The 22,721-nt window shown below is 41.5% G+C and overlaps 1 protein-coding gene across 1 annotated transcript in view; it reads left to right on the top strand.

Moving 5' to 3' along the window:
- Positions 1 to 22,364, top strand: part of PCP4 (Purkinje cell protein 4) — a 53,363-nt gene extending 30,999 nt beyond the window's left edge. The window contains exon 3 of the mRNA XM_075175204.1: positions 19,870 to 22,364. Within this exon, the coding sequence (XP_075031305.1) occupies positions 19,870 to 19,997 (128 nt within the window). The 3' untranslated portion in view covers positions 19,998 to 22,364. The remainder of the gene's footprint in view (positions 1 to 19,869) is intronic.
- Positions 22,365 to 22,721: the final 357 nt, after the last annotated feature.

Genomic DNA, 22,721 nt, shown 5'->3' on the forward strand with positions numbered 1-22,721 from the left:
CTGAGGTCCAGAGTGAGTTGGAATTATAATACTTATCTTCTTCCTTTCATTAGTTCTTTTTCTTCTTGCAGTATAGAAGATGCTGCACACAAAAAAACCAGTGAAGAAAGTTGCATCAAAGGATGCTAGTGCTTCTTTGTAATTTCTCCCCCCTATATCTGTTTGTGTGAGCTTGTAACTGCCACTCCATTTGGTTCTAAGTTTCAGGTTTTAATGAACCTAAATGTAAGCGCATCCACAACTGCCATTATTTTTGGAGTGGGTACTATGCAACATCACTAAGAAGTTATTGCTTTCCTCTCCAAAGTATAAATAGATCCAAATTTACTTGAATCATGGCAGGGAAAGGTTTTATAACTACCATAAATCTGCCCCTACTTTCAAGCTTCACACAACTCTTAAGACATCACAGTAATTTTCTATGCCTGTAAGGAGTTTTCTCCAGGACTATGTAGTACCACAAAGCATATTTTGGGGCAGATCTCTTGATTGAACTTGCAGAATAGAAACTAGCATCTAATTAACCTGGGCTAAGATAGAGAGCAGCCACTTCTATTCTGCTGTGTGTTTGTGAGGTTTCTGGCCTAGCAGCAAGAGGCTGGGTACAGCTTCCACTTTTGTTCATCACAGCTTAACATATCAGTATAATTGCTGAGGTAGTGAGTGATCCAGCCTAGAGCTGCCAGCCTCCTCTTCCAGTGTCAGGGATACCTTTTGTCGTTGTAAGTGACGCTGTCTGGATGTGACAAAACAGTTGATAAGCTTGACCAAGCGTGCCAGAAAACAAAACAAAAGCAATGTAGACTTCCAGTTCAGGCAGTTCAAAAAAAGATGTTCTGCCCCCCCAGTGGCTTTTTTCAGGAGAAAGTATGATCGATTTGGTTAAAAAAAAAAAAAAAAAATTGTTCTGGTTATTGCTAGTCAAAAGAGGTTGCACAGATTGAGGTAAGCAGCCGAAAAGAGAGAGTCAGATCCTCAGTTGGTGCAAATTGCCATAGCTATTCTGGCAGTGATTTCTGCTGGTTTATGCAAGGTCCGAGAGGCATTCACTATACTGAAGCTTTTAACCAGTCATTGTCTTGTATCAGTAGATAGTTTTCTGTCAGTGAGAGCCTTTATTCTCACAGGCAACAAGTGAGTGTGCCCATGAGAGTGGGATGAAGCACATGATGCAGTGGGATGCTCTGGGGTGATTCCAAGCTACTGGTCCGCTCTGCCAGGCAAGCCAGGCTGCTGCGATGGGTCGTCAGTTATTCCTTACTTTCTTTCCGTCTTCATAAAAACTGAAGCTTTACTTTCATCTTTTCCACAAGCAGTTTCTTCTCTGGCTTGCTTTCTTACTGTCTCCCTCATGCTGTGTTTCTGTCTCAGTCCTCATTCTTTCTCCTCCCCCAGAGAATTTCATGTCTCTTCAGCACAGCTAGGTCAAGTGCTACTTCTCCCTGTAACTGCCTAATTTTCCCTCTTCTTATTTTCCCAGGCAAAGTTCCAGTCTGGGTCTTTAGTAAAGAATATACATTCGCCAAAAGAAGGTTATTAATGCTTTAATTTGGAGTCATGGTCTCTCATTTCTCTCCAGTCTCACAAAACATTTACTGTTTCCCAGACTAGATTTAAGCATGGGCCAGGTGAATAGGCAGCAAAGAAACATCTGGAAAAAGAGCACCACGTTTAAGAAAGAGACAATGCAGTTTTTAAAATAGTGGGATTGGAAACAAGAAGGCTTTTAATTGTTCTCTTTGTCTGCCTTATTAGCTTGGGAAGGAAGGAAGGAGTAAATACTGGGTTTCCTGAGCAAAAGAGAAGAAAAAAATATTTAATTGGTTCTGTTTACATTCAGGTCTAAAATTCAATTAGTGAAGAAAATAGGTGGGTTTTAGTGCAACAGGGACTAGTTCTGGGGTGTGCTATATACTCTGCATTCTGCATATGCCAACACTTGCGGTGTCAGTTAGGGATTTAAGGCCTAACTTAAATCCTTAATTGCACTAACCCAGCTTGTGTTTTCTGATGAAGAGGAAATGCATGCTATTTCTAGTCCTTCTTCTAGATGCTAACCGTGGAAGCTCATGGGGCCTCTAACCCTCAGAAATAGGGGAAGGAAAAATGAATCCATATAGATTAGAAAACATGGGCTGGAGTAATGATCTGAGGTTGGTCAACCGTGTGTGTCAGCTAAGATGCTGTTTCTGATCAGCTTTATTGATAATCTGATGTGTCTGTAAATCCAAACAGAACTTAAAAAGTGCCTGTCAAAGCTTAAATTCACACAGGGGAAAATGTTTTCTAGAGAAGTTCTAAATGAGTAGCAGAGTTAACTGCTAGAGAAATCCTCAAATGCAGAATATATAAGGGAGAGCTTTAATTTTTGTCTTCCATGTAATCGTTTTCAGTGACTCAACTATTTTCTATTTTTTTTTTCTGAGGTTAAAACTTCAAGAAATCATTGGCAACTCTCAAAACACCAGCACAGGAATATTCACACTCTGTTTCTGACCCCTTTTAAAGATTTTTCAGCTATCCATAACTTTTATTTCATTTAGTTTACATTCTTTTACTTATATTATATATGCTTATTTTGTTTATTACAGTCTGGACTGGTGGCAAGGCCAATTAACAGAGCTGCTGAACTCTGCTGGATAAAAGCTCCCTTTTCAGTTTTACACAGCCTTGCCAAAATCCAATTGCTTAGGCTGAGATTTGTCATATTGATTGCTTGCCTCAAGCAGAATTATTTTGGAAGGGTTCAGCAAAGTCATTCCAGTGTTCCCCAAAATGAGGCTTGAACAAAATGCTAGCACATCTAGCAATTAAAAACAATTTCTGGTGGCCTTTTTTTGACTGTTTTGAGCCTTTGTCATTTTGAACAGAAATGTAAGATTTGCCATCTGGGATGTGACTTTTCTATCTTCAAAATTGGCCAAGTTATAAATGTTTAGAAAGACAAGTCTTATGTTTGCATGTGTTCAGCGAAGCAGTTAATTTTTTTTTTTTTTTGATGAAAACTCAACATCACTGAGCCAAATAGTAAGCACTGAAACAACTAAACCAACAGTGTCTTTGCAAGGCTTAAGGAAATTACAGTTTTCCTTAATTGCTGCTACATGTTTCTGTAAGCTACACTTTAGCCAGGAATTGAAACTAAGAGCATGGTGGTGCCCCTTCTGTGTTCCCAAGACACCACAGTTGCTTAGGAGAAGTGTACCTCCTTCCTTGGAACCAGATGGTCAAAGAAGCTGGAGCAGGGAGGTCAAAGGATGGAATGACGAAGGAGTTCAGTAAATCTCATCAGGAAACTAGAACCCCAGAGTATTAGGGAGGGTTTGATACTTTTGAATGGAAACTGGGACTGGGAGGGAAGAATATGAATTGAGATGCGAGAACCGGAGGAGGCCAGGAGCCAGTCAGTGTGGGAAGGGGCTGGGGTGGAGTTCTGAGGTTATGGGATGCCCTGGTACAGTTTTGGGGACTAGCACTATCCAAATAAAGAAGCAGCATTGTTGAGGTCTAATGGGAACTATAATGAAGATCTAGGCTGGGGAAGAGATGGGACTAGCCCTGAGTTTATACAGATGAGGTGGAACAGAAATAGCCACCACATCTGAAGGCATCAATGAGTGATGAAGTCCCTGAGCCTGCAGCCCATACCTTCCATCGTCTCATTGTACCTTTCCTGTCAGCCGTATGAAACCCACCGGCAAAATGTGCAACCATCCCATTTCCTGCTGATTCAAGTAGAGGACAACAACCTACTACCACTACCAGTTACTTCATTAAAACAAGAGGTTTATGTGGTGGGTCTAACAGTTCCAAGCAGTCGTGCTGAGGAACCATGTGGGTGTAGATATATTGTAGCAGAATATAATTTTTTTTCTTTAAATCTAGGAAACACAATGTGTTCCTAAGACTATGAAAGTCACAAAGTCAAGAATTTGAAACAGGATTTTCTGGAATTAAAGTTGTCTATGCAAAATTAACTGAATTAATTGCGTGATGGTATCAGTGTAGTTTGTCATTTTTCATGCTCAACTTTGCAACCTTAATATTCTTCTAAGATAACTTTATGTGTGCAATAATCATACAACTGAAGCAGGAGGGAAACCTTTATTCCCTGGCCTCTTTTAGATTTTCATGTCAATTAGACTATCTGGCACTGGGTTTAATAACTCTCTAATTGCAATTGCAGCACTTAGCTAAATCAATGCCCACCCTTCCTGATAAAATTGTTTTTAAATAGCAGTTGTTAAAAGGCACCAGGTGAAAACTTAGTGAGGTGAAAACAAAGATCGAATGAATAGGAACCCTTCTTTTCTTCCAGACAACCTCATATCAATAAAGCTTGTGGTTTGTTTTTGTATTTTTTGTATTTAAAACATTTTCTGTTTAAAAGCAAACCACTCCAACAGCTTCTGAGTTATGAATCTGCAAGGATACAAAAGATTTACCATAAATTTAAAGCAAAGAATTTCTTTTTCAACCTTGCTAACATTTACTGTGCTAACACCTCCTAATTCATTGCCTGGAAGTTGTGTGGGGTTTTTTTTTTGTAGTTGTGCTTGAGATAAAGGATCAACACCCACTTCTAATTTTTTAATTAAAAAACCAAACCAAAAAACCAACTGATGAATGAACATGTGTAGTGACCACCTGCCAAAATCCCTGCACAGTTTAATGCCATTTCTTTCTGTTTCACTGTAAGTCTCTTTAGCACAAGGCAGAGATCTATGGGGGCACAAAGCCAGTCACAGACATACAGGGGAACATGTTGCATATGGATCACTGTTGCCCTCTCGCTCTCCTCCATCTTGAGGCCACGTATGTTGTGAAGGTGAATGGGGCTGCGCTAAGAGTACTTTAGTAGGGGTGGTTGTGTGTGAACCCTGTAGGTGGGATTGCCAAGCAAAAGGAGGTGCTGCTGGACCAGGATGGGAGGAACAAAAGGCATGACAGTCCCTGCCGGAGGAGGAGGAGGCAGGGAATGCTCCAGGTGACAAAAGTAATTTGTTACAGCTCTGAGGGCTGGAAGGCAGCTTGGGTGGTGGGCCAGTGTGGTACTTCATAGCCACCACTTTCATTGGCAGCTCAGAAATGTGCTGCGTTTCAAGGGTGTAGAACCTTTCTTTGTGTCCTCAGTGCACTGTGTGGGTTTAAGTGCACCATCTGTCAGGATAATGAGACCATTTTCACTTCCCTGCTCCATAACTTCCTGATATAGATAAAGAGCTAGGGCCTACCTTCTCCTTTCACTGGGACTTTATTAGAGAACCATGCTTGCTTTTACCAACATTTAAAAAAAAAGGTATGTAGGTGTGATTAATCAATACATAGGCCATAAAAAGGTGGATGCTCCTTCTCCTTGCTACACAGCTGAGAGTAAGTCCACTGCAACCCAGCCTTAATGATCTACACTTCAGTCAGATGCTTGTCTGAACATATAAGTGCATTCTTATGGGAGAACAGCTCCTCCACCCTTTATCTGAAATACCATCAAGTTCAAAAGAGGATGTTGCTGAGTCAGTGCCTGGGACCTAGAAGGTTTGGAATTTTATTTTTTTATGAGATAGGGAAAAGGAAAAAAAAAAGTAGAAGCAGGATTTGAAGTACTGTCTAGTGCCTTTGGTGCCTGACCTTGATCATTAATCTCTGCTACTTTGAAAAGGCTTGGAAAATTACATTACCCTATACCATCAGTCCTCACTCAATAAATACAGACACTAAAGTCAGGGACGAGAAATCCCACAGAGCTTTGGTATTGACTTGTTAGAATTCCAGGCTTCAGCCTCACAATACAGTAACTGTCTATAAGTAATGAACAAACTGCTGAGAAGGACATCTTGCCCTTCTGGATTCATTCCCCACTCTTTTAGAGAATCTATTCATTGCCATTTTTTACTCCCTTATGCCAAACAGTAAATTGTCCTGTGTGCCAGTAAGGTCTTTTCTATTACTTGGTGAGAGGAAATTTGTGGAAGAGCAGAGTTATGCTCACGTTCTGTCTCAGAGCCAATAGTCATATTAACCTTAGCATCAGTTTCTACAGTAGGAGAGGACAAAGAAAAAAAGAAGACGACGACGACAAGGATGTGTGGGGGGTTTGTATTGCTTCCTTTAAGGAATGATGAAGCAGTAACTTGTGTGCTCTGGCATTTAAAGAACGTGTGTATACTTGTCCTGTAAAATCAGAACTCTACTGAGTGCTCATCAGCTAAGATTTCAGTGCAGAAGCCATGCCTTCTCCTTACCCACAGGTCCTGCTCAGAACCCAGGAGGGAAGGAGAGGGGATTCGTGTTGGGGAACTGTAGTAGGAGCTGGTCACTATGGTTTTCTGTGCACTTCGTGCAGACTATAATCTTATGTCAGTAGGTGCCTTCCTTGGTTTGGATCAGCAATGAGAAGCACAGCTAGTGATACTTTTTAAAAAGTACTTGTCTTCTCCAGCACATCCAGTACATCCGACTCACCCATTTCATTTCTTCTCCTTTATGTAGTCTCAGTCCTGCAGTCAAGTAATGGCTGCCGTTGACACATGCTAGGTGCAACGATGTTCCTCTGAGCATCTCCAGTCTTCAGCAGAATGGCAGCTGCCATCATCTGGCTCATTATTAGCTAAATAGCAGAGCAGAGGTTTGGTGTTTGCAGTAGCTTGCAAACTCAATTATAGTTCTCGCAGCAACTGTCATTTGGCTGCTTGTTCATATGAAGCATTTGATATTGCTTGTTGTGGTGTTAACTGTAATCCCTTATTAGGGAAATATAAGAAGTCTCACTGATGTACACTTAAAAAAAAAGGCTTTTGAGCATGAAATAGTCTCTCCACAGCATGCAGACACACATACCTGCACAAAAATTCACTATCCTTGAAATAAATTCAAAGGATAGCAAGAGGTGCCGATATGGGTTTTTTGTCTGTTCAACTACATATCTATAAAAAGAGAAATGTAGGCAGACTGTTCAGTCAGCTCCTGAGGGAACATGAGAGGATCCAGATCAGCTGCACAACTGGCAGCTTCACTGGCAAGCTCAGCAGAGGGAACAAATGTTCGTTTTGACCCTTTGTTGAAGGTGAGCTGTTCTCTCCTTGCGAGCAATGGGATGGAAGCACGCAGATGGAGTAGTGTGAGAAGGTATGCCTCTCTCTATTTTATTTTCTTCCTTCCTGAAACAAATACGATTTCTTAGCTGGTACAATTTCAGTGTAGTACCTTTCACAAGGACTAAATAATTTATTTGATGAGAAAGAATTTCACATTCAGCAGATAAGTGTGTTCATATGAAATTCTACAATGTGTAGTTCAGGCACCACTCAGGCTCAGGGAATGTTATTCATTTGACCAGGTATCAATATCTACATCTGAACTAGTAACCCTGAGCTCCCTTTATAGCTAATAGAGAACTAGCCAATATAGGAAGGGCATTCAAGGGTGAGATTCAAGGGTGAAACGTCTGCCTAAAGTAGGTCAGATGAATTGCACCCTCGGAGTGCCTGTTTTTCTCCATTGGTTTCTTTCTAAAGTGAGCTGCTGCTGAGCTCCCATGAGAACACCTGCAAGTTTGGTTTTTTTCTTACGGTTGGACTTGATGATCTTAAAGATCTTTTCCAACCTAAATGGTTCTATGATTCTCTGATTCTAAGTTAGGTTAGGTGAATTTTTCTCAGGAATTGGACAGAGCTTTTTATCTAGAATCGAGTTTTTAAATGTTCGGCCTAATGAGCTTCCGCACAACATGTAACATGGCTTTTCAAATGGCTGTTGGGCAAGACAGCCTGAAATGCACTGACAACACCCTCCAGCATATAATTCCGTCTCATCCTCTTTCAGAGCCGATCCTGCCACAGGATCTTCATTTGTCTCCCCCTTACTGCTATTTCAGTGCTATTGTGCATTCTCCTGAGGTGCCCCTCTCTTCTTAAGAAAGTTAAGCAAACCAGCCTGCAGGGGAAATAAACATATAATGTGGCTTTTTGTGTTCAATGGAGACATGGTAAACTCAAATTAATGATTCTGTTCGGATAACAGCCCAAGCAAAAGAAAACAGTGGAAATTTCCTAGAACCCTCCTGCAACAGAATTTCTTTGCTTTATGGTGGAAAGCTACAGCTGGGTAACTGCTTTCAGGAGTCAGAGACATTGAAATTCTGTACCTTTTGTGAATTTCACTATACAGAACATTCAGTAAGACTACTGGCCAGACTGCATTAATCCAGCACTATATCTGGTTGCACTTGTGGATGCTGGAGCAGAAGTTACAAAGCCAATTGATGCAGGAGCATGTAAGATCTACTGGCAGGCCAAGTCTCATGGTAAATCCGTGTCTATCAGAGTATGCTGGTCTTTCCTCAGACTGTGACTGAACTACTTTGGAGCTGCTTCAGAAGCCTAGGGTTTATACCCATCACATCTCTGGGGCTCTACTGTTGGGATGTGTTTGGTTTTATGGAGGGGTGACAAACTTTTGCCAAATACACTCCCAGAAGAATCTCTTGGAGCATGATTGTTCAACTCAGTCCGTGGGCGGGATCAGGTACCCCGTGACAATTTTGTTCTGTCTCCAAAGGACTCCAGATGCTTCCCTGGGCATTTTTAACCTTACAAGCTCCACTTCTATCTGCAAGGCTTTGAGAATGGCCCAAGTGCCTCCACAAGCACCCCCAAGCTGGCATGTAGTGGTACATACCTGTATTAAAGCAGTGGCTTTTTCATGGTGGGATTGTGCCAAAGTAATTATCCTATTACCAGCATAGAACAATGCCCATGTTCATGCAAATAGAAGCTGCAGTGTTTGGACATTTAAGTTGTTTGTTTCTTGCATTTAATCTATGCAGTAAAGTAAATGCTTTTTACAGATAATCTTATTTACAAGGTGTTTTTTGATACCATGGGATAAGGCATAGAAGACACTGAAATGACTCCCTTGCTTAAGAGTGTAATGTTGAATGGCAAAGCTCAGTTCCTGTACCTTACACTGTCCACTGCTAAGTGTGTGGTTAAATACGTTGTAATTAAAACCTGGTGATGGATTTTACAAGAGGAGAATATCTTCTCACTGTGACTTTCCAAGCTCTCATGTAACAGTTTTTATTAAAGTTACTGTGAAAACTTAAAATAGCGCTGTCATTAATTTCTAACAGAGATCTGCCGATATATGATGATGCCTAGGAACTGCCCTTATTTTCCCCTTTGAAGATGGGCAGGGCAAAATCTCACTCTTCATTTTCTTCATTTTGTGGGTGAAGAGAAACACCTTCTGACTCCGTACCACGGCTCTTTTGATTGAGTCTCCTCCTTCTTCTGATTGACAGGTTTTCCTCTGTAACCTATGCCATCTTCCCCAGCTCAGCTCACTTTGGCAGTGCACGAATTTGAGCCCCCTTTTCTGCTACTTCTGTGTGGCATATTGTAATCGCTGCCATTTCTCTGAGCTTATTCCCTAGCTACTCTTATAAACTGTAAAGAGAGGGGGTGGGGGGCAGGTGGGGAAGCATTCCCGGAAAGTGAGGCCGTTACGCAACACAAGGGAGGCAGTATCATGTTGGAAGATGAACACCCCTCTTTCGCATTTTCCTTGCAAGGGCTCTCAGGTACTGTTGGTCATCACATAATTAATAGCAAGTGCCAACACATTTTGAGTCAGTTCCCTAGCAGTCTAGAGCTACAAAGTGTGCCGAAGTCCTAGAGGCCCCATCCCTGTTAGAAAATAAAATGGGCTAAAGCCTTTTCTCTGATTCTGATGCAAAGCATGGCTTGCATCAATAGGGCTAAACTCTCTTTCCCTCAAAAACCCAGAGTGTTCTCATCCACCCTGCCTGCAAGGTAGGGTCCCGGCCATGCTATGCGGCCACAGGAGCCAGGCAGGAAGAGTCCCAGTCATGCCAGAGGCTGCGCCAAGTATTACATGCTCTAGAGGAGCTGTGGATGCTGCCTGAGGTAGTGTGCTGGTGTAGCCATAGCCTAGGAGGTAGCCTTGAGGAAGTTCTGTTGTTATTTTAAACTCTTGCTGAAGACACTTTTGCAAAGGTCATAGTACTGAGGGGTGGCGGAGGGGGTAGAATTTATTGTCCTGCATTTGTAACCACATCAGGGTTCCCAGCTGTGACTTGGAGCGCCTGAATGCTACCATAATAGGAAAGTAACTGATCATATATTAATCAAGCAGTTGACTAGCGAGGCAAGAGGGCGGCTTGCTTCACGCACTGCTGAAATGCAGCTCTTTCCACAGTCGAACAGCAAAGCTGTTTAAAGGCACAGTATTTACTGAGGAAGAGAGAACTGGAAATTGCACAGGAAATTAAAAACACATCATAACAATTCCCATTTAAAACTTGGCTGGGACATTGGGAATCACATGCATGCAGCTGCAGAAAGAGACTCCCGTAACTTTGGACTGAATTTGTGAGGAGAATCATGGCACTCTCTCTTCGAGAAGAGGACTTAGGGCTAAGTGTATTATCCCTGCTGGCAGGGCATCATTCTGCAGTGACAGAGGGACCTGACCGTGCCAGCACTTGATCCCCAGCACCACTTCATTTTAGTTCCCAGAGGCTTCCCTTGCATTTGCCCGTCAGGCTAGCACTCCTCAGGTGCAGCTTTAGCTAGTATTAGATGAGATTATACAGCTAAGATGGCCATTTTAATTTGCTATGTTCCCAGTTAAACTTCCACAAAGTTTAGTCTCCATGTGGAGATGTGAATTATGGCCTCTAGTTTCATGCCCAGAATACCTCTTAGATCTCCATTAGCACTTACGTACTTATCTATGCATCATTTATGCATTTGTAAGCCATTTTGAAAGTCTGTAAGTGATACGTTAATTATTTTAAAGATGAGGAATGATTGCTTAAATAATATTAGCATTTAAAGAAAAACAATATTTGCCTCTGTATTAATTGTTGAGCAAAATCAATTCCTCTGTAGTTGGCTACGAATTAGTTGAAAATACAATTTTTGTAAACCGAATTTTATTACTATTCCTTTCCATTCCATTATGTTACCCCAATATACATAATTTTGTGCTACTTCGTTTATCTTATGTCAGAAATAGTATTGCTACTCTCCAACATTATTACAACTAGGAAAAAAAAGATTAATCAGACATTTCAAAAGCCTCATGCTGAAATAACATTTTTAAAATCATAAAAGAACAACCACTATTTTCTACAGCAAAACTAATTTTTCAAATTTGAGATAACACCACTACATTACAAAAGTAAAGGTCAATTTGAAGAAGAAAGGATTCTGGTTGCCTAATGAAGTCATCTTCTTTATACCAAATTGTAATTTATGGTTGAATCTAAAGATATTAATTCTTTTCTGGCTTGCTTTGAGTGATATTAAGGGGCCAGTTGGTGTGGTTCAGATAAAAGTAGCTGTTACATTTAATCTGATCAATAATGATAACCTTTATTTCCCTTCATACTGAGCTTTTGAAGTCACAGGAGACTGCTGAGCTCCAGGGTTTGCTCTTCAGTTTCAGAGATCATTGCTGTGTGGACATTAGCCTACCACCTTCAAATAACTGACCATGGAAAATGAACACCCTTCTATAAACCCATAACCTCCCCCACTGTCGAGTGCCTACCTACTGACACTCAAACAGAACAGGCAGCCCTTGACTTTGGAAGGTGGCCCTCAAACGTCTGAGTTCATTATGGAGTGAAGAAACGAGAACAAATGTAGTGATGTAGTCCTTGTCACAAAATTAGTATCTCACCGTGCAGCATTTTTAATGAGTAGGAAGAAAAACTATTGTGTTATTCCTAAGCTAATTAGAGAAAATTTCTGTCCTTAAAAATGAAGTAGCTGAACATTTGAGTTGGATTATCTATATAACAGTCAGATAGTGATACTCCATTGCGCAGATATGGGTAGGAAGGGGAAGAACTTCTGTCTTGCATAGTCCCATGGTCGGTGCTCAGAGGACTGAAGGGATTGTGCCTCTTGTGGCTGAGGAGGTCATGGGGCCACAAGACTGTCACACCGAGGTAATTCCACGGAGGCCTAATATTGCATTAGCATTATGCTAGCATGTTGGTAAAGCAAGTAATTACAAGGCTCCCAGGGATTCAGGTCTTTTGCAAATGACCACCAAACTGGAGATTAGCCAGTAACATCACAAGAACAAACGGCGTTAAATTACTGCATCAATCTGGGAAAGTTAGACCAAAATGTCATAGTTTTGTGTTGTGGCATCAGGAGCATGCATGTGAAAAAAGTAATCTCTGAGAGATTTGTGCCTAGACACTAACCCAGGAGGCAGATACAGCTAACAGAAAGGCCAATAATATCCTGATGCAGTAAGGTCATTCTAGACAATGGGAATACTGCATCACACCAGCAGTATCATGGAGTCTGTCCCTCAAAATGCATAGGTACTGTGCTAATGAGCTTTCATCAATGCACTATGCTATAACAGGCTCCTCATATAAATAATTCTCTTTGGATCATCCCATCTCTGGAGGGGTGCTAAGGCAAAGTCACAGCTGCAAGCTGTGTACACTAAGCTAGCGAGGTCGCCAAACCAGTGCAGTGCTCAAGGCTCTGGAAGATGTTTTTTCCCGATACCACAGAGAGCAACAAACTATAGTTGCTGAGCAGAGAGGCCTGTACTTGGCATTTCATTCAGCAAAAGAAAAGGCTAGGGAATAAATAAAAGGAGACAAGGTCAGATTAAGGCTGTCTTCTGCATGCCAATACTACCTTCCTTTCTTCTCTTGGGCTTGGGCAACGTCCACCTCCCCAACATTGCCATCTTTTCAGCTGCCTTGTGAAGTGAGAGTCTGCTGGGGAGCAGCAGGGTGACCAATAAAAAGGCTCAGAGCCAGCCTGCTGGGTAATGTGGCCCTGGCAACTGACTGGAGAGTTTTTATTGTTGAGAAGTAGACTGTCTCCTTTCTTCAGCCATAAGGTCAGTTATGGTGTTGTTTTTCCTCATCTTACACTTGCATCTTGCTAGACTGACTCCCCTAAAAGAAGATGAGACCCTTCCTCACCCCTCAGTTGAATACAGAGGGGGAAGAATGGTCACATCAACTCTTGGCTTTCAAAACTGGTACTTGTAAGCGAGTTGAATCTGGCTTCCATACATGTAAGCACCCATATGTTTTCTTTAGCAGGCTGGTTACTTTGTGGAGTCTAGTCAGATAAAATGACTTTTCCCATCATATAAAGATAATGATCCACATGAATGTCAGCATCCGTGAGATTCCTGCCCATTTTGGTCCTCTTTAATTAGGGACTGTTCTGCCTCATTGGACAGACTGGTGTAATAGCTTGGGATCAGAGTAGCATAAAGATTGTCACAGCTTGAATGATCTTTTGAGCAGTGGGAGGTAATGATTCTGCCTGAGGCAAAATACCGCTTCTGGCGTGTTATGGGGCACTGTGATTTTGTCCCACACTTCATTTAGTCTTCTTCCAAATGCTGCAGTTTAGCCCCTGCAAAATGCAGTATTTTTATGAGTATATTTCATCTTCAGTATAGTCCCATAATTCCTGTTGGTTGTGGGCTGGGTGAGCAGGGGCGGAGGATAGCACTTAAGACGTGAAATGCCAGTTAGAGGCTCCAACCCATGCAATTTTTCATGCTGAATGTTTTTCCAGAAGGTGACAAGTAATCTCTCTTTCATCTGGAGGATGGAGAAATTCTGAGAATAAAGAGTGGGTCCTCTTCCCCCCCAAGTCCATCTCACCAGCTTTTGCCCTTCCATGAACGCTTTTAGGAAAGACTAGTCTGTTTAGCCTGTGTTCAAAGGTCACAAAAGACTGCTTTAGGCTTTTGGCCCATATGGAATAAGCTGTGTTTTCTTTTTCCAGTGTTAGAATCATAGAATCACAGAATCATTAAGGTTGGAAAAGACTTTAAGATCATCGAGTCCAACTGTCAACCCAACACCACCATGCCCACTACACCATGTCCCTAAGCGCCTCATCTACACGTCTTTTAAATACTTCCAGGGATGGTGACTCAACCACTTCCCTGGGCAGCTTGTTCCAAGGCTTGACCATTCTTTCGGTAAAAAAGTTTTTCCTAATGTAATGTCCAATCTAAACCTCCACAACTTGAGGCCATTTCCTCTCTTTTTATTGCTAGTTACTTGGGAGAAGAGACCAACACCCACCTCGCTACAACCTCCTTTCAGGTAGTGGTAGAGCGCGATGAGGTCTCCCCTCAGCCTCCTCTTCTCCAGGCTAAACAACCCCAGTTCCCTCAGCCGCTCCTCACAAGACTTGTGCTCCAGGCCCTTCACCAGCTTCGTTGCCCTTCTCTGGACACGCTCCAGCACCTCAATGTCCTTCTTGTAGTGAGGGGCCCAAAACTGAACACAGTGTTCGAGGTGCGGCCTCACCAGTGCTGAGTACAGGGGCACGATCACCTCCCTGCTCCTGCTGGCCACACTGTTTCTGATACAGGCCAGGATGCCGTTGGCCTTCTTGGCCACCTGGGCACACTGCCGGCTCATGTTCAGCCGGCTGTCAACCAGCACCCCCAGGTCCTTTTCCTCCTGGCAGCTTTCCAGCCACTCTTCCCCAAGCCTGTAGCGTTGCCTGGGGTTGTTGTGACCCAAGTGCAGGACCCGGCACTTGGCCTTGTTGCCAAGGGACAACTTGTGTTGTCACAATTCGTTTTACTTTATAGTTGAAAAGTAAATGAAAGAAATAGCTGAAAGCATGTTTGTGAATAATTACACTTGCACCATATTTCTTGAGAGTTTGCTGGGTAGATTTATGTGTAAGGTTTGATTGTTTTCCTTGTTACAGACAGCTTCATTATCCATCCAGTGTTTGCAATGGATTATGAGGCACTGTAGCAGATTACGGAGACAGCATTCTAATGTTTCATCTGGAAAAGGAATAAATAGACCTTTTTCAATTGCAACAATGTGAATTGAGCTTTCAGGGTGTTAGATTTGGAAAACAGCTAATTAGATGCTGTTTCAGGCTCTCCTGCTGGGATGACTATTGCATATACTGAAGTAAAATCTGCACCCTGCAAGTTGTCTCAGTCTTTAGTCCTGCAAAGTGGTCTGTAGCTCCAGACTGGTGCTGGGGCGGACGGTGTTCCTTATGATGGTGGGACTCATCAAGCAGTTGATGTTGTACTCCAAGGGGTTTGTTCCATCACAACTCAGATTTGCCTGAACTGACGCGCGGCCAGAGTCAGTCCACATTAAACACATGATTTTGAAAAACACATCTAGATACTAGACTTTTGTTATGGCCAACCCATGACTGTTGGCATGCGATTGTTCTGTTCACCTCCGCTGTCGGCAGTGATCAGAACCCAGCAGGGACACGTACTGACTCCCCTGGCTTGTCATGGCATGTCCAGAAGAAGAGTGTGAGTCACTATCTAGGAGAGGGAATTTGGACTAAGTATGAAAAAATGTTTCAGGGAAAGCCTTGAAATAGCTGAGTGTAGTGAGAAAGGTTAGGGGTTTTATTTTTTATGGTGCTAATGAAACCAAATCCCCTCAGAAAGCGGAAAGGGTAGGCCAGTGCTTATCAACCCCTTTTTATTTCTGAATCCCTCAAAGTCATGAGTAGCTTGTGAATTGAAGTCTACTGACAACAGTCTTGTTCCTCCTAGTTTCCTCATGTGGGCCTGTGGTAGTCCAGGGATCCTCAGATACCCATGTGGAAGAAATCTGCATATAGTCTAGAAAGTATAGGTATCAACAACAGGGTGTGTGTGTGACTGAGGATGGGGAGGGAATCCAGATCTACCTTTACTGCTACATAAAGGTAGCTTAGAAAAAGGTGACTTGTTTTCAGACAGAATGGGTGGCCCCCACCAGTAGGAATGAAAAAGGCAAGTCCAAGAGTAAAGCCTGTGCAAGTGCTTATCTGTGCTCCGGCCTGCTGAGAGTGAGAATTTCCTGGGTTTTCAGATCGCTTCCAAGCTAGTGATCCCTTGTGAAAAGAAAGCTAGGAGTGGGAGACAATGAGTGAAAGAGGGACATTTCTATGGGCTTGCTTGCAGTTCTCTGCATAAATTTCATAATTGGAGCATTCAAACTTAATACCTGCATGTTTGAGATATATGAACAACTACTGACAGGTAAAAGCTAAGCGTGGTGCAAAAAGGCTTTCAGTCACTCATATTGGTGCAGGGAGGTCATCTCTAGGCTGCACAGGTCCCGGTCCCGAGCACAGGCTGGCTTTTCACTGTAATTAAGTGGGTCAATTCTTAATTCATAGAATCATATAATCATAGAATGGTGTGGGTTAGAATGGACGTTAAAGATCATCTAGTTCCAACAGCCCTGCCTTGGGGGGTTGGAACTCATGCTCCTAACTCTAACTAACCAGTAAAACAAAAACGGTGTAGTTAGTGGGGTGTGATATATTTTAAATCATTAGGCTACTTTTAGTAAAGCAATTCAAGGTAAAAGCTAAAATCTTTTTCCCTTAGCACAGACAAAGCCAAAGAAGGCACACCACTTAATTCTCTCTCCAGACTGACAAGCCATCTGTTAAAGTATCTGTGTTGTGACAGTCTTCAATAGAAAATGTTTTGGGGAGAACTCCAAGAAAATCCACTCCCAAAATTTAGGAAATACCCCATCCAGCTCTTTTCAGTTTAACACAGGACTTAAAACTCTTTAAGCAAATATGTCTGTGTATTTCTATATATTCATATATCTTCTCTATATATTCAAATGCAGATATACCATACATGTACAAAGAGATGGGCATAGGAAGAAAGAAAACACAGGCATATCATATACGTTATATATAGATGATGTACATGTTGGTTTATAATGTTATGCATATATGTGTAATCATTATATATATATTTCCATACCATCTGTAAGCTAACAATGAATTTCTTCATTACCCATGTAAATGTCTTGGCCCTTTTGAACACTTCTAATTTCTTAATCTACAAGTCTAAATAAATCATGACTGAAAACTTCTCATCCTACCATTTCTCCTTAGTGATGGGAAAAAGAGAAATACAGAAAGAGTTCATAAGGAATTTTGGTTTTGATTTCAACAAGAAAGGGTCAAAAAATAAAAGGAAGTCAGCTAGATCTTAAGAAAGGGTAAATTATTGTAGTACAATTGATTTTAAGGCAGTGATGATGATTCACATCAGGCAAAGATTAACTGGCCTGGAAATTCCAGAGAAAAATTATGTTAAATGCTGGGTTTTCTTAAATCTACAAAATCTTAACGTAAGATTGCTGAGTCACTACTGCAAGTTAACATATTACTAAGACTTGGCTGTAATAGGAAATGAGGTGTACAAGCCAGATTTCATCAAGAGGTACAAAACCAATCGTGTCTACTCGTCCATCCATCTAGCTTTCCCTATTGACTTTTCCAAGGGACAGTAATTTATATACTGAAAAGCTAAAATTGATGCATAAACTCCACTTTTGTTTTCTACTGTTAAGACCGACAGCTGTGTCTAGTGAGTGGCTAGGGAGGAACCTAAAATTCAGAATGTTACAACAAAAATCAAAATCATCAAGCAATGAGAAGACATTAGTCTCATCTATTTCAAAGCTGATTAAATGATTATTATATTACTAGTATAAACATTTTGATAAAATATTTCCCCATAAGAAATAAGAGTATTTCTCCATAAGTGATACTTTTCTCTTTAGAGTAAGTTAATAGGACCCTATTAATAGAGGAGAGATTCTGACATATGGACAAGTAAAACAGTTTTTATTTTCATTTTTATATCACAAAGTGGTTACTGTTAGAGCTAGCTGATCAGGTTTTTTTTTTCACTCAAAAATTTCAAATGAAAAGTCTGTATTTACATGTTCTGACTGAAAATTCTTAGTTTTTTACAGGATGATTTAAAGTCCTTTTTTGGTTTGTTTCCATATAAAAAGTTGTGATTTCTTGTCTTAGTTCCCTTCAACCCATAAATACCAAATCAAAACCAACTACCAAAATACCAACAAAATGGTACTAAGTCATTGTGAGAATGGTAATTCCTTTTGAAATTTGATTAAAAAAATAATCTCTGTTTCTCTGCTGTGTACACAGCAATGTGGAGGAGATGTTATCTGGCAACAGGAAAATTTTCACAAAGCGTTGTGTTATAGTTATTAGTTTAGGAACTGGTACAGACATTTCTGTTTCTTTAACAAGCCATTCTAAGTTTCAGTGTATAACATGGCTTTAATGGGAGAGTTCAGTTTTCTTGGCTCTGTCAACTTCCGACCTTCACCTCCCTTTCGCCGTGAAAAATAAGGCAGTAATTGTATTTCTGTACTTAAGGTGGTTGTGTTGCTTGAATAGTTACACAAACCATGCAGATTCTTGGATTTAATGGCTGTGGAAGTTTGATGTAATGTTAGTATGATTCAATTTCTTCCATAAAAATCTTCATTTTGATAACCTAACTTTTCATTACACTATATAATCAAAGTTTTGGTAGGCTCTCAAGCTATTCTTCCTCTCCAGACTTTCTCTTTCTTCTTACATTTTCATCTTTCTTCTTACATTTCCATCTTTCTTCTTAAATGTTCTTCTAAGTAAAACAAAATATTAAGTGAACATTTCTTTTATATTAACATAGCTGCATTTATTTGGTTATTGCAGTAAAAATAAAATCAGTTTGGAATATGCTAAAACCTTCCCTTCAAATACTTGCCCAGTTTAGAGTGGATTCTGGTCATGAAAAATGGACACAAAAATAGAGTTCTGAATGAGAACAAGAAGTAAAGGCAAGAAATACTGCAAGACTCATGCTAAAATCATGAAATGGTATCCCTGTTTTCTAGTGGGAAGGAGAGAGAGAGTGGGGAATAAGTTTCTTTTCATTTTAATAATACATTGAAAGCGTTTCCCTTGATTTGCATTAACAGTACTTGGGGATGAGCATCCCAGACGTATTAATCTCAAGAATAAAAAGCAAAGTGGTTCAAAATGGGTGCATTCCCACAGCTGTTTTAAGTAGAGCTGTCTGCAGACTCCTGGCATGACATTCACTGCAGGACTGGGATACAACAATTACATAAGTGAGTTTAACAAACATGTTTATAGAGAGGAAAAACTCAGCGGTACGACAAGGTTAGTGGAGTGAATGTGTGTTCCCACTTTGTTAGTCCAGGCAGATTAGGGTTATCTTTGCAATGAGGGTGGCAGTTTTAAACGTGAGTGTTAAACGGAGGTGGATGAAGCAAAATTCAGCAAAGTCAGCTGCGTTGTCCAAGTGGAGGCCGAATGCAGTTGAAGCAAAAGCTGAGGACTGGGAATAAAGGAAGGCAAAGAGCCAGGCATCGAGGCTGAAAGGCAACAACAGAGCCCGGAGAGCAATGAGGGAAGCAGCACAGTGGCAGAGAGATTGAACATAAATGATTCAAAGGGGAAGAGCGGTGCGTGCTGAAAGACATGAGGCAGGAAACTAGTGAAAAGGATGGAAATTTGCCGTAGGAAGTATTATCTCTTCCTCTAATGCAGGAGTTGTGATAGGAAAAGGGTCTTAATCCCTACTTTAAAATATTTTAAGGTGCCTTTGTTTTAGAGTAAACATGGGGTTATGAGTAACTTCTACCTGCAGGGTGGCACAGGAGGGTCCCTCTGCCCCTCACTGTTAGCTCCTCGGGCAGGAGAGGACTTGCTCAGATGTCAGGGTGATGCTCGGTGACTGCCGAGCACCATTTGGATGTCGCTCCTTGGTGTCTAGCTGCCAACAGGCTGTCACAGACTCTGCCGATGGGAGGGGCTGGGGGATTTGATCAGCTGTGCTGGCTAAAACTGGTCTCAGGGTTTTTTCTGAATATGCTCCCCATCATCACGGCTGTGTCTGTGAAGGAGAGAGGGGCAGGGTTTTTCACCTGTGCTGTCCAGTGATTATCACTGTTTGAAAAAACTGTTGATGTTTTGTTTTGTTTTCTTTGAGCAGATGGGCAGAAGAAGGTTCAAGAGGAATTTGACATAGACATGGATGCGCCAGAGACAGAGCGGGCGGCTGTGGCGATACAGTCCCAGTTCAGAAAATTCCAGAAGAAAAAAGCGGGGTCCCAGTCTTAGTAGCTACCTCACAGCTTAGAAGAAAGTAATCCTGAAATGATTTATCAAGAAAATCAGAAATAACACAAAGATGCATGTACAGAAATTATCAATATTTAAAACCCCGTTGGTAGATAACAAACCATGAGCTTGTGTGTGTGACTTCATCCCAGATGTTTCACACCCGTTATTCTCTGTAACTCACCATTTTACTTGATGTTGTAATAAAAAGTTAGGGTGAAGTAATTAAAGTGTCTGCCTTCATCTGTCTTTTCATATTAATCCAGCAACCACAGCGTTACAAATGAACCCAGCCCAGATGCCTGTTTTCCTCTTCACGTAAAGCTTGGAGACATAACAGCACCGTATGTTACAAGATTTTTGCTGAGGGATGAGAGCACGCATCTCAGCCCTGCTTACCTCATTTGGAGAATTCCAGCTGCCAGCCAAATGTGACAATAAAATTACTTTCTCGTAATGAGCTGAAAGTAAAAAGTTGCAGACAGAAGCTGGCACAAGGGGAAGAGGTGTAGGAAGCAGTGAGCAGTTTATTTTTGTCTTGCAATTATGCCAATAAAGTGGCTTAAGCGGAGAAATTGTCCCTGTTCTTCTTCTTTGCATGATAACATTCAGAATTACCCAGCTTGGAGCACATTGACTTATGGGAAAAAAATAATAAATCAGACACAAAATACAAAACTCAATTCCAGAAACCTTTGGAAGGTTTTTTTTTTGATTTGTAAAAATAGAAACTGATGCTCTAAACTCTTTTTTTGATGCAGCTTTTCACTCTCTACATAATCAGTAACTATTTCCATGCCATCTCTCTCTTTTCATATTATTTTTGGTATTTGATGAGTAAATCATAACAGACTCCCTGCCTCCATTTGCACTGTTCTGTATTCAGCTTTATATGAGCCCCTTACTTTATCACTATATTAGCCCAGTTTTTGATTAACAAAAAGCAGCCATAACAATGTCTGTCTTCAATTGGGAAGTATTTGTATTTTCTCCCTGTTGTAAAACAGTAACAGACCAGTTTCAGGCTGGATCTAAGTGAGGATCTTGCCTGGCTTCAGGCCTGATCAGGAATTGGCTGCCCATATAGTGCACGAGGAAGGTTCAGAAAAGATTTAAACAAGTACTTTGTATTCAGAAAAAGGAGCTATTTAGATTGAGCAAGTGGGACATGCACTACACAGAGATGTGTAAAAAAAATCTCATCCCCTTCTTGGCTTCATCAGCAGATTTAGGGGTTCCAGTAGGCGGCTTTGTCTCTAGGGAAATCGGAGACAGAAGCATTTTCTGGAGGACCGGTGTTTGCCTCCAAGAAGGCAGCATGAGCTTCACCTCCAGGCTGAGAGACAGGCGTGCTGCGTGGTGACAGCCTGCCTGCCTTGAACTGAACAGCCTGGAGCTGGGACTCCTTCGGGCGCGAGAGATTCAGGTATAATTCCCACCTCTGCCTAGAGGGATTCATTTCTTCCTCTCCCACAGGAGTATTCTGATCACCAGGGCAAAGGACACATATATCATTAGTCCCCTCATGTAAACAAAAAGCTACGGCCAAGGGGTAGGAATAGAGGGAAAGGAAGGATCTCACGCTGGTGGCAGTCGCTTCCCATGAAAGCCCACCACAGCAGCAATACTGAAGGGCTGCGAGACTGCAAAGGGAAGGCCCTCAGCCTTATGCAGGTTAAGGCACTTGTGGTGCTGGCAACAATTTAGTGAGGAGCCCAAACCTGATGGTGGGTGACAGGAGCTCTGGGACCGTGCTGGTTAGGAGGAGCCTTCAGAGATGCTGAGCAGAGGAAGCCTCATGGAACCTGTGGAGGATGTAGAAGGCATGTGCAGAGATGACGTGTGAGGTGCTTAATAAGCACAGCAAGACTGGGTGGAAATGGAGAGGGCTTTTTAGATCTTAGTCTGGGGATAAACATGTAAATGCTGCCCAGGCCCTGCCTTAGGCACCTCTGTCTGGGTCAGGTCCCGGCCCTATGCAAGACTTACCCACGTATCGCCTGCAAAGTCAGGGTTCTCCAAGCTGCAGCTCAGCGCTTTCGCTCTAGGAGCATATTTTAGCAGCACTGTTTCTCTGCATGTAGGAATTTCACAAATAAACTTCAAATAACACTGCTGCTGTGCTCCAAGTGTGGTTTGCGGAGGCCACGGATTCCCAGTCTTTCACAGAGACTGCTCACCATATAATAATTGCCTTAGCATAATAATTTAAAAATTGTAAAGGGTTTGGATTATGTTGGTGCAATTTTGTTTAGATGAACATATATCTGTAATAAAGGACTGCATTTCCGTTCTGCATTATGTCATTTGAAATAGCATGAGCTCTGTAATGGCTACTTAATTGAATAAAAACTATGGGTAAGCACTAGGCTTTTATGTATGATCTGACATTCCTTGGACTTAAATTTCCTACACAACTAGTATAATCATATGGTTGGGACACAGAGAAAGCGATTACATTATTGAAGCACAGCAACAAGGGCTGTTAGTAAATGAATTATGGCTCTTTCAGCAGCAGAGCTATTCTTTAATGTGAATTTCAGAGTGCATCTTACAAATACAGTCTTAATATACAGTGAAACATAATGACGAAATAGTGAACTGGCATCAAATTTGGATTAATTGTGGCTGCCCCTGTCAGACAATTTCCTTTTTATGAAAATGTGTTTGCATCACAGCTTCAGTTCATGTTCCCAGGAGAGGAGAGCTTTCTCGCTCCTGAGT

This window comes from Calonectris borealis, chromosome 1, assembly GCF_964195595.1.
Source record: "Calonectris borealis chromosome 1, bCalBor7.hap1.2, whole genome shotgun sequence".
In the NCBI taxonomy this organism is placed as follows: domain Eukaryota; kingdom Metazoa; phylum Chordata; class Aves; order Procellariiformes; family Procellariidae; genus Calonectris; species Calonectris borealis.